Consider the following 13237-nt stretch of genomic DNA (forward strand, 5'->3'; position numbering starts at 1 on the left):
ATTTTTGTGTACACTGGAAAAATCTAAATCTAGATAAGTCATTTTTTCCTTAAAATAAGTGCATTTGTTCTTAGATTGAGAAGGAAAAAGAGAAATATTGCCAATGGAACAAGACAATTTAGATTTAAACTAAGAAAACACAATTAAATTGTCTTTTTTCAAGTGCATGTTATCTAATTATCTTATTTTAAGAGTAAAAATACTCATTCCATTGGCAAATTATCTCATTTACCTGCTGAAATTAAGGGTAAATATACTTAATTTAAGACATTTTTTTTTTACTTATTTATAGATCATTTTTCAGGTGTAATCCATGCACTTCTGCATACGTTTCCTTGATGATGACTGAACTATATTTGATGTCAAATCTTGGTTCCCTATCTGCTGAATAACAGGAGATGCTACCTTTTTGATAATAATAAAAAAAAAAAATGAAACAAACCTGTTTTGGATAACCAGTCCATACTTCTCTAGTGTCATACAGCCACTCTTTCTGCAAAATATTAACCAAAGAAAATCATACAATTTGATGAAAATAATTAGTTTATGCAGTAAAAGCTGAGTGTCTCCATCTTCTAAGGCAAGGTTGTGTTTTAATGTGCTTTGTACTTACATCATAAAGTGCAATGATCCCTCCTATAAATGCAGACAGGTAAAAGACAAACCTCCAACTGTAGATAGAAGACATGAAAAACCACATGCAAATAATTAATTTAATTAATTTATATATTTTTAAGATATTATCAGAAAGAGATGGACAAAAGCGCTCATATTAAGAAAGATAACATAAAGGTGAGTCTCATCGTTCTGGGTTAATTTAACTCTATCATTTTTCTATTGTTCATAGGCCAAATAATACCAGTTTGATCCATTTGGGTTTAAGTTAGTTCACTCATTGCTGAAATCAATCAANTCAATCAATCAATCAATCAATCAATCAATCAATCAATCAATCAATCAATCAATCAATCAATCAATCAATCAATCAATCAATCAATCAATTATATTTGTATAGCCCTTTACAATTGCCAAATGGTACCCTAAGTGCTTTACAACAAAGCCATAAAATAACACATAACACATACAAAACATACAGATACAATTAAAAGTGCAGTAGCGGTGCAGCGCTACAGGACATTAAAAGCCTTCCAGAAGTGCATAGAGAGGAGCACACAGAAGGAGGACACCTAAGAGACAGTATTACCCTAGTCAGAATGAAGTGCTAATTTAAAAAATTGGGCAGAAATGACTTCTGCAGTTGCATCTCATTGATTTATTTCAGTAATTCAGCTCTTAAAGTAAATATATTTTATTGTAATCAATAAGTGAAATATTTCAAGCATTTGTTTATTTTATTTTTATGATTATTTTATCGTGCCCTGTGATAGATTGGGCGACCTATCCAGGGTGTAACCTGCCTCTCGCCCATTTGCAGCTGGAGATAGGAACCAACAACACTCGCGACCCCAGCAGGGATAAGCGTGATGGAAAATGGGTGAAAGGATGGATTATTATATCGCATAAAATAAAAAATATCATTTTCAGATGTAGACATGATAAACTTCTGGAAAGTAGAATCATGTGTCATACAGTGTTTCAACTTATTACTCGATTGAGGCTTCATGTGCATGAATTGCTGTATAAATGTGGCCCAGATTTTTGCACCTCCCATTAAGGGAGTCACCCCTCTGATCTTAGCCACTCTGGGTTCCTCTGCTATATTTACTCTGAATTCAATTATATAATAAAATGTACATCTGCATTTTATGGTCAGGTTAAATATTAATACATACTCTTACATGCTGTTTATTTCAGATATAGTGCTTTAAGCCTTTTGTTTATATATAAATGTACTTATGTTGTGTAGTTATTGTTTTATTTACTTATAAATGCATTTATTTTGTATTTCTATTTAATTTTGTGCACTTTCGTCCCAAATAGAAACCCTTGGGTGTGCTTTGGTGGTGCAGTGGTTGGTGCACATGACCCTACAGTATGTACAGAGGCCTTAGTCCTCAATGTGGGCAACCCAGGTTTGAATCTGGCCTGTGGTCCTTTGCCGCATGTGTCTCCCCCTCTCATACCCCCTTTCCTGTCAGCCTACTGTCCAAAAAAATGTTTTTTGAGTTTGATAAACTCATTAATGCTATTTTTTTTATTGTTAGGAGTAGTATCTATAAATTTTAAACAATATCCTTTTTTAGTTCACCAAAAAGACCTGTAAACCCTCACAATGTAGCATAGTACTGAGGATAATAATGGGAAACCAGTCAGCACATCTACACACATATACTTAACTGTTTTGCTATATGTAGTGAGCTGTCCTCTCACTTCCATTGATTTTATAGCCCTGCTACTAACCATTACTAGCTAAACCTAAACTAGCCTTAGTCCTAACCTAACAATGAGGGCAAAATTTCCTTCAGGAAAATGACCAAAGTGAGGTCATTTTGCAAACAGTAAACACACAAAAACCATGAAAGAATTGCTGAGTAGTGACCTGGCCTCTCTGAATTTCTTTAGGACTCCAGGATGGTCCTGCCTCCGTCTTCTTCGGAACCAGCGTTCAATCTGTCTGACCGGCAAACTGCTTTTCTTCGACAACCCAATAATGTCAGCCTAAAAGTAAACAAAAAGATGCAAGTTCAAGAAATTAGATTCAAGGTGACATTTTACAACTCATTTTGTGTTAAGATTCTGGGTTTGGAAATTAACACAAACTGTAGATAACCTTTGTCTAGACTTGTTTTAATAGATTTTAGTGATAAAATTGATCCTTTTTACAAATTTATATTGACAAAGGTTGAACATGGCTACAAAACCTACTAAACTTGTGGATTAGATTGTCTAGATTTTCTAGGACTATGTTTTAAAAGTTGTATTTTGAAAATTAATGTGATAAATTTTTTTTTCATTTTCAGCTTGAGTTTTAAGAATTCAATTCTCTTAAAGTTGCCTTTAAGAGATCACAGGCTGAATCCCAAACCCCCCCTTAAGGGCTAACCCTTCACTATCAAGTGTCACTATCAATTAAAGGGCTGGTTATCCTCCCCCAGCAGTGTGTCGCAGTGAACTGGTCGCAGATATTTTTGATTTATGCCCAATAATGAAGCGTGGTCTGCTCTATGTTATTCCCCGCCACAACGCAAGAGGGACATCAGGAACTAGCTGTGGGTCTAGATAAAAAAAGAGCGGAGATCCAGGTGGAGAAAGGGTCCCAGCGTTTTCGCGCACCTCGCTCTTCTAGCTGGTCCATCTTCATGAGTTGTTTCCACAATGGCGGTTAGACAAACAAAACAAGCCGGTAAAGTACCAAACAGGAAATATGGATAGTGTAGAGAGGATGTAGATTTGACCAATCAGGGGCCTCCTGTCTGCGGCACTCTCTGCAGTAACCTACAATTTCGGAGAGGTGCAGCAGAGTGACTGCCTCACTCACAGCTGTGGAAGGTGCCTTGATTAAAGGTGGGGGGTATAAACGAGAATGGGACGGCCTCTTCCATCCAAAGAAAAGAAAAGCAGTTGTTGCTATGGCCACACAGGGATGCGCGGGGCTGTAGCAGTGTGGCATAAAATCAAACATTTCATAAAGAAAGTATACAGTCAGATAAATATATTTAAAAGAAGTTGCAGACTCGCTATTTAAGGGCTGGGGAGTGAGGAGTGTGGATGCATTTCTATTGGTTTGCTGGACGTTCGCTACAACATTCTTATTGGTCAAGATGACCAAGGATTGGGCCTCTAAGTGAAAGGATTATGATGTGTGAAACACAATTTGAAAAGAACACAATTTATTAAATTCAATCTGAAGAAGGGAAATCTTGAAAAAACCTAAAACACTAGTAAACAAAATATAAAAAAAATAAAAGCAAAAATGTACTTTGAAAAAATAAAATCTGAGAAAGAAGGAAGGTTACCATTAAAATCTTTAATATCTGGATTGCATTGCTTTCCAATTTTCCATTTACGAAACATATTCTTTGCTTGCGACAATAATAGACTAAAATTCACTCCTTAAGAAAACAACCTGGAGGACCTGTTATACTGTAAATGTTTCTTTGTTTTGACCAACGCAACAATTAGAAAACCAGCTGCCAGTCTGGCCTCCTTCTAGTTGAAGGATTGGACAGCCCCCGACGTGGCAGCTTGTCTGTAGGCAAAACAATGACGTGTTCTTCAGAATAAAGGGCTGCATCTGCATATAAACAGCAATGAGAAAACTATCAAAGCAGAATCTCATAAACCACAGACGATTCTCAACGGGTCCTAGAGTGGCAGTCTGTGGGAGTGGGGCTCAAACTCAGAGCACAAGCACAATGCCCTAACCACTAGGCAACCACTTCCCAAAGCAGGCATTAAGGCCAGATTTGACTTCTACAACTGCACACATTAAATGTTGCTTTGATCTGGTTGTGAACCAGTTTTGCTGTTATGTCGGTCTGGAATTTCTAGGGATGCACAGCTGGAAAGGCCTACCGAGGACCAATCACAGCTGGTTTTTGTCTGCACACTTCCGCTTGAGGTCTGCGTGGGTTTACGACTGTCTGACGTGTAGTCTGGATTTTTTTGGAGTTTTTTTTTTATCTCCATGGTATCAATATAGCGTTGAATGTATTTCTTAGTATTTATATCTATCAAAATGTATTCAGAAAAACCAGTTATGGCAGATTCTGCTGGATAAACTCGTCCAGTTTTTAATTGATGTTTTTTACCTGAAGTGGGTTTCTGCTCTGGGTCGTGTAATAGAGCTCCAGAATGGGGATGTGTTCTGCTCTTAGTTGGACCCGATGTCTGATTCCAGCCCAGACTGCGAGAGGCGTCGCTATCCACCTGAGTTTCATCAAACACACATTCAGTAACACAAATGGAGGGATTTGAAAACAAAACAATGAAATAGAATTTTATCCATTAGAAAGTGTTCCTGGCTCAGAGTATCAGAGTCTATATGTAATATACTCTGAGATAATGTGCTCTAATTATCTTGTGTTTCTTTTATTTTTTTAATTAACCTTTATTTAAGTATTTCTCCGGGTACTTCATCTCCCTCCCATACTCCAAAAAGCATCACTGTTACAGTAAGTTTAGGCAGCACTTAATTTTCCTTAGGTGTAAGTGTTGTGCATGGTTTTATGTCTCTCTGTTGCCCTGCGATAGATCAGTGACCATTCGAGGGTGGACCCCGCCTTACGCCCGTAGACTGCCACAGACAGTGGTGGACCCTCACAGTTGAAGCAGATGGATAATATATTTAATTCTTTTACACAGTAAAACAAATTAACTGAAAATAAATCAACTTAAAAGCAGGTTAGCTTGTTTTATTTTAATGTGTAATTTCTTTACAGTTGGGTTTTCCTTTTTCAATTGTTGAAAAGTTTTAGGTTGTGTGAGTCTGCAGATCTGAAAGAGAATCCTGGATAGATGTGGAATTGTTTTCAGAAAAAAAAAAAAAAACAATTCCAGATCAGCCTGCTTTCTGGTTCAGTTGATGCAAGTTTTGGCTTATATATAATAATCTACAGTCAAAGTTGTAGGGAAGCGGCTGTTCCAACCGTTGCATTTCCGAATTCTCCTGAGTGAATTAAGTGAATTTGATTGGTCGTTTATCAAGGGGGCGGGATTGTTGTGGCGGAAGGTTGACAAGCAAGTTTGATTGATGTCGGTTTGTTGAAAACATCTGGCTAACCAGTTAGCAAATGAGTGATAGTAGGTTCCTAATGGGAAATTCCATTGGGACCAAGTAGCACTAAATTGGTGACTTAGAAACGACACTGTCAACAAACGCTATGGACAGAGGAAACATGCAAGAGGAGGAGAGTTTAGTGTCGGAGGTCATGGATGAGTCTCCTCCGTCATACATTTTTTATTTACAGGAGGAAAGCGGGGACGAAGATGTTGTGGAAGAGGACGCCAGGGCGGCAGAAGCTTGGTTTGGTGTAGAAGGCTTACAGCCGTACATGTTTGAGCCCTTGCCTCGCAACGCTGCCAGTTCTGTTAGCTCTACGCCTGCTGAAGACACAGACGTCTATCCCCGTGAACACTGGGAGGCAAATCAATGGGAAAGGAAATTATTCTGATTTCAACTGTTGTGTATATTAGCTGCGACATATGAATCAAGATGCTATGAACGAAAAAAATTGATCGACAGATTACTGTTGATATATGATTGGCCAAATTTATGTGTTCAGGCTGACGTAGAACTAACTGGCCTGCATAGGATAACGACAATAAAACCCACAGATTTTAAGACAGGAATTTTTTTTTTTTATAGAATTTTCTAAACTTTGGGACAATATTGTCTGATAAAGAGTACATTTATGTACATGTTAAAGCCAGAATGATTTGACATTTAAATATGACTTCCCTACGACTTTAAGGCTGAGATCAAAGGAAAATATATACATTTAAATGATGAGATGGAAAAGGAGTTATACTTATAAGGTTCCAAGCTCCACATGACCACCTAGACAAAACATAATGCAACACTACATATAATCACTCTGACAATCAACACAAACAAAGACAACAACAGGCCCAAACACACATTGATCCACCCAGAACGTATAGATCAGAAACCAGTCATAGAGCACCTTAAGCTAAAGCAAAGTCTGTAGTATTTTGGGTCCTGACTTTAGGTATTACCCAAAATCAAACAAGCTACTCCCTTTATTTGTGAGTAGCAGCTGCTGACCCATTAGCTATTTCAGTATAAAGTCAGAGTACATTGTGACTACAAAGTATATTTGTTGAATGCAAAATGCTACACAATATTTATCTAAAGTAACAGAGCCCATTCATTGATTGACTGGACCCTGTGAAGTTACATAGGTGGGTTATGAGAAGAGCCGCCCACTTATAGAGTGAATTTCATTCTGTTTTGTTGCAGAAACGAATACATTTAGTAAATGGAAATTTGAAAAAAAAAATGTAAAAAATGTTTTATCAAATAAAGATTTTCAAAGTAGCATTTTTATATTACTTCCAATTTCATTTTTTCAAGCTTTTTTTCCCCCCATTTTCTATATATTTTCAAATTGTATTTTTGCTAATTTTCCTTTTTCAGACTGAGTTTTATGAAATGCATTTTCAGGAAATTATGTTTTCCAGATCACATTCTGTTTACTTTAAGGCCAATATAAACTCTTGCTCCTAACCGTGAACATCCAATAGACCAGTAGAAATGCATCTTCCCTCCTCACTGCGGAGGAAAGCCCCCAGTGGTGAATAAAATCACCTGGAAAATGCTGTTTGAAAAGAAAATTTATAAAACTCAGTCTGAAAAACTGAAATTTTTTAAAACTTTTTTAATCAGAAGTTTTCTTTTTGGGATTACTGAGAGGATTTCTGTCAGTCTTTCTGAAGCAAACTTTTTTTTTCTTTAGCTGTGTGCAACACGTGGCAATCAGGCCGGCGTGTCAGCTCTCTGACGGTTCTTACCTTTCAAACAGATATCTGATGAGTAAAAAGCCGAAGGCGTAAGGGACTGTCACGTAAAGATGTGACGCTTTGGCGTAGACCCGACCCTCCTTGTCCTCCAGGTCAGCCCACGACAGCTCGGCAGGCAGCCAGAGTTTGTCCCACCAGAACCACTCGTACAGAGTGTCCAACATCTCTGCTCCAAAACCAGGCTGAAGAGGAATGAAAAGTTAATTGGTTAAAAGAACAGACAACAAAAAAAGGAGGATGCTATCGTTATTCAGTGACGCTCACTTGCTCCAAACCTAATATGACTTTATTATACAATGGAAGGAATTTACCTACATGAGCCTGTAATTTATAATATTGGTACATTTGTTCCTCCATACATCAAAGTTACCGGTAAGTCCTGACAGATCCACAAAGGCGTTGATAAGAGTCAAAGGAGAACCACCAGCAAGCAGACTGTGCTTACAGATGTGACAGTTGCCTTGTACATACAGCCATATTTCCTAAACAAATATTGACCTATTAACCCCTCCCTTTGCTCCAAATCCACGCCTTCCTAAACAGTAGTCCCTCCCTTCCTCTCAGAGACTCATCCGACCGCAGGCAGAGGGAGCGAGCTGGGGGGGAGAGGAGAAAAACAAACACTGCAAATGCTGACAATGAGAGCCTGGCTTGAAAGTAACATGAAACAGGTGCAGTCAGATGATAAGGGCGAGCCCACGCCGTCTGAACACCAAGCGTTGTCCCACTCATTCCTGGGATAACAGCTAAAGCTGGAGAACAGGAATGCCAGTATTCCTTTCCTGCTCCATGGATAATAATTAAACTTCTTCAAAGTAAATGCCTGTTTGTTATCTAGTAATGGATTCCAAGTATCTGCTGCGGCTCTCATTCCTCTACACAAATACAAAACCCACCAATTCACCTTCGCTGTTCGACTCACAGATGTTTTTTCTGCACCACTGTGGCTCATTTTAGAGGAATATAAAGAAGCCTTCTAACAATATTATAAAATCACAAAGAATGAACCAACCAAACGATCGTTTCTGTTTTTTTCCTGGTAGTTGAGGTCAAAATAAAGCTAATGTCACTGTTCTGGTGTTTCTGAAACCAAGGTGAAGACAGATAAGGTGAGTTTGAACATATAATGGGCATATGAAGGTAGATTAACAGGAAAACTGATGGGAAACCTAAAGAGAAACCGAGAACGAGATAAAATCTGCAAGAAATAAATTAACAGAACAAATCTCATAATACAGAAGTAATGACCAGAGTAAATAAAGACAAAACCAACTAAAAACGCTAAGAAATAAGTAAGAAAAATTAACTAGAAAACAGCTAGATACCTAAATACCTAAGTATCTAAATCAATTCCTTTGCTCTGCGAGGTGAAAGGTTAGTTAAATAGGAAATATTTGCATTTACTAAGCAGTGCATTTGTATGATCGTATTAGTCATATTGTGTTGAAATATAGGGAAATTCTTATAAAACCAATATTGATCCAATAGTCAAGCTTAAAAAAAGAACTATAAGAATTATTTGTAAAATTCTTTACTTTTTAGTTTTATGACATTGTAGATTCATAAATATGGGGACAGTGGGAAAAGTTCCTTTACAAAAAATACTGAGTTTCACATGTGATTCCATCTCCCACATGTAAAATTTTACACCTATGATCAAGCATGTTGTTCATGTATTCCATGTTCCATTCAACTTTTGATCACAAGGGATAGATTGTACTTCCTAAGGAAGCCTCCAGTGTCTGCAGCAAGATGCTACATATCTTCTATCAGTCTGTAGTAGAGAGTATGATCTATTCCTCCATCATCTGCTGAGGTAACAGCATCAGAACTAATGCTGATAGGAGATAAGGAGTTTTAGGAGCTCCTGTAGAACCTCTGGAAAGGATTTCACAAAGAAAAATTCTTCATGAAGTGAAGAAAATTATGGACAACAGTGAGCATCTTCTCCATCATCAGACTTCAGACAAAAACAGTGTCTTCAGTCAGAGGCCTCTTCAGAATCAGTGCAAGACAGACCGCTACAGAACATCCTTTCCTACAGACAGCATGAACACCTACAACACCTGGATAAAAAATAACCTCTGAGTTACCTGAGCGTCTTATTTACCTTTGGGATTAATAAAGCATTTTTGACTTGAAATTAAGGTGGCAAAAAGGGATGAGACATTTCTCACATGTGCAGCACAAATATGTTTTCTTAATGGGAATATGATTAGATTTTGCTCTGTGTTGCATTTGCCAAATTACCGTATTTTCAAATAAATGTAAATGAATTTGTCAGAAAGGGACAGATGCTCATTTTTATGCAGCTCACAGTAAAGAGGAGGATTAGCAGGTGGAAATAAATCTATAAAGCCCATTGTTGGGCAAACAGTGCCATGTTAACATCCCCATATTTAACCTATTTTTAGACTCTATCTACTGCAAATAAAGAAGCCTTTTTTTCTTCTTCAGAATTTAGATGTTCTTGGTTGAAACAGGGAGGGTACATGAAAAATAAACCATTTTTTGTTGAAGCCATGTTAGAGCCCACTGTCTCCCCTAATTTTTGGCAACTATCAGTTTGTTGTTATTCCAACTTTACAAATAAAATACTGGCCATCTAATCTGTAAGAAGTAATTTCAAAGGATTTCAGGAAGAGAAATCATTATCATCATGAGGAAATTGCCCCATAACATACAGTATGTTTTATGAAATCAGAAAAGTTAGCTAATCATAGCTAATGCTTAGCATCTTGCTACCGGTAGTCAAATTATTTCTGTGTATGTGTTACTGTGTATTTTTATTTATTTCTATGTTTTTATGTAAACATCCTATGATGCACTTTGAATATACATTAAAAAAATATTTCAAAAATTGTATAAGAGTTTAGAAATTAAACATAAAAATGTCAAGCATTTAGAGAAAAATCCCATGAATTTCACATGTAAAAATCACATGTGAAACCCATGATCCACGTACAAAATGACAATGAAAGTTGTCTAAGTCAAATTATAAATAAACATGTGGTAAATATATGATTCACATGCTAAATGTATACATGTCTACATTTGGATTAAGAACGTTTCATGTTAAAAGCAATGTGAATTAAAATAAAAACATGAGAATCAAATGTGCTTTTGAAATCAGTTCCAGATCCACACGTATATGTGTGTTTTGAATCCCATGTGTACCATATGGTTTTCATATTAAGGGTTGCACAAGCTAATTTTACAAGAATGACAAGATTTCAACATTTTAAAATCACATCTGTCCTCTACACACCCATAAAATTGCAATATTTAATGGCTTCACCTAAAGCAAATGGTAGTTGAACAGGGTTTGTAATGTTTTGCAACTGTTCTCATATATGGGGATAGTTGACAAACCAAATAAGGAATGAATAAATCTAATTTTTACATCACGCATTATTTTTCAGATGATTAGCTTTTTCAACTATTTAGTTTAAAAGCCTTAAAAATATTATTTTAGACTCAGAATCCCCTAAAAATATATACCAATTAAAACAATTATATTGAACTTAAAATAAAGTTTATTTTTGAATGACTTTTTGATATTTTATTATATTTGAAAAGTATTTAAATTTATCCAAGGGCGATTTGATTCCATCCATCCATCCATCCATCCATCCATCCATCCATCCATCCATCCATCCATCCATCCATCCATCCATCCATCCATCCATTTTCTGTCAGGCCAAGCGGGGTCGGAGGATTGCGGGTGCCCATCTCCAGCTGTCTACACCCTAGACAGGTCACCAGTCCATCGCAGGGCGGGGACATATCATTACTTAAATTAATTACAATGTGAATTAGAGTAGAAAAATGACTAAATAATTAACTGTTACATCTGCTGATTTTATGGTCCTTTTTTTATTTCATTGGTCCTACATATACCTCAGGGATCACATCACAATGATTGTGTAAACCATTTCATGACCCCCTACTTGGTGGCTATCTTGTGAACACCCAGTCTCGGGACATACTGTAAAAAAAAAATCCAAAAACAAAGCTGAAGGATGTTCTGCAACTTTGGTTCAGCCAAAGATAACCAAACTAGTTTAATGTAATCCTGACACTTTCAACATAAAGGTATTTATCCAAATTAAATATTGTTATTAGATGTTAATAGGACTGAATTACTTTTTTTTTTAGGCTTAGCGGCATGTCATTAAGATGGAAGTCTCTTATATCCAGATTCTTCTTCCACTGCTGCTGAAATTAGCTTTAGTCATTATAGATCCTGGGTTCTGTGTTGTTCTTTAATTGAACTTTGTTGTTAAGTTTGCTTGAATTTGTTTCTATATTTGTTTAATTAATATAAAGAAACACACAAAAATGTAATCATGACAACTACTTTACCTAGTTAAATCAACTAGTTCCACTTAACGAGCTTAATTGCAACATTACTTTATTAAATTCTATTGATAAAATACTATTTTGTAAATTCAGCTCAATAATATTAATTAAACTGAACCAAACTGGCATAGCGGACATTTAATAGCATCTTCTGAATTGAACTTCACAGCAGTAAGATACAAAAAAGTCAACAATGCTGGCTTTGATGATCTGATCATTTGGTTTCCCTTAATTATTATGCTTTAATGAAACATTTTATACTCTGCTACCTGAACTACCTCTACCCCTACCTGAACCTCAATGAAACCAGTTGACCTGTAGCCTAGACAGAAGTTCATCCGCCTATGACACAACCAGTAAGCTTCAAACCACACCTCCTTGAAATCCAACCAGCATCTAAGGTTTATCTTAAAAGTCCTCTGATCTGCACTTGTCTGGTCCTGTGCGCAGGTGGTGCATGTGCTGTGACTTCACTCAGATTACCCCGTTTCAACCCACTTCCAGCCCCTCCTCCACCGTTGTAGCTAAAACTTTATCAGAGTTTCATTCCTCCCGAACTCTTACTGCATTTCAACCGGTCCGGCAAAAGACCACCATGTTGAGCCTGGTTCTGCCAGAGGTTTCCTTCCCATCGGCGAGTTTTTCCTCTCCACTGTTTCTTCATGCTTGCTCATCATGGACAGGTTCTCTAAACCTGTGTTATCTAACTGGACTTCCATCTTCCAGGTCCCTGAGTGAAGCTCTATTATCAGCTCATGCAGTCCACTGGATCTCCCCATAAAGCTCAGCATACCGTCTCGCTAACCAGCAGTCTACAGACTGACCAACTTCATCTATCTCCTCTCCACCACCAGTTTCAGGCCTGGGGGGAAACAGCCCTATTCTTTACACCTGTTCATGCATATCTATCAAAATGCAGCGCTATGTTTCCTGCCAAGGTCTGAGCGCCAAAGACAAAGTAATTGTGTCAATACATTTCTCCTAATTGTATTTTCTCTCTGTGTGAGTTTTTCAGATTGAAACAGCTTCAAAAAATTGTAAATATTAATAAAAAAAAATGCTGATTAATGCTATATAGCTGTTAGATTCTTCATAGACAGTGTGTAAATAATGGTTAAACATTTTTTGATTACCTGTAAGAACTGTTATTGTCCAGTAATATAATCTCAGTTATTCCTATTTCAATGGGGTGGACATTAACAATCTGTGTGTTTTAGCTTTTCTTTTTTTAGATAGTGACTGTAAAATTCTTTGTCTAAAATGAAAGTCTGTTTTTCAGAGATGTTTTTCCATATGCATCTGAAATAAAGACCCTTCATTCATTTGTTCATTCATTCAGTTAATATGGTAAACCCCTAAACGGCAAAAAAAACAAAACAAAAAAATACATAGTATGGCAAACCATCCATCCATCCATCCATCCATCCATCCA

At 36.9% G+C, this 13237-nt stretch overlaps 1 protein-coding gene across 2 annotated transcripts in view; it reads right to left on the reverse strand.

The window, feature by feature from the left end:
• Positions 1 to 13237, reverse strand: part of LOC107096435 (ceramide synthase 2-like) — a 34272-nt gene that overhangs the window by 12779 nt on the left and 8256 nt on the right. The window contains exons 1-6 of one of the 2 annotated variants that reach the window (XM_015393085.1): positions 7759 to 7888; positions 7435 to 7625; positions 4713 to 4830; positions 2501 to 2619; positions 614 to 671; positions 443 to 493 (exon numbers count right to left, since the gene is read on the reverse strand). In XM_015393085.1, coding sequence (XP_015248571.1) covers positions 443 to 493; positions 614 to 671; positions 2501 to 2619; positions 4713 to 4830; positions 7435 to 7625; positions 7759 to 7800 — 579 coding nt within the window. In that variant the 5' untranslated portion in view covers positions 7801 to 7888. Of the gene's footprint in view, positions 1 to 442; positions 494 to 613; positions 672 to 2500; positions 2620 to 4712; positions 4831 to 7434; positions 7626 to 7758; positions 7889 to 13237 lie in introns of those variants that run through there. The other variant, XM_015393086.1, reaches the window with a different exon arrangement.

Source organism: Cyprinodon variegatus, unplaced genomic scaffold (genome assembly GCF_000732505.1).
Source record: "Cyprinodon variegatus isolate N-32 unplaced genomic scaffold, C_variegatus-1.0 Scaffold624, whole genome shotgun sequence".
In the NCBI taxonomy this organism is placed as follows: domain Eukaryota; kingdom Metazoa; phylum Chordata; class Actinopteri; order Cyprinodontiformes; family Cyprinodontidae; genus Cyprinodon; species Cyprinodon variegatus.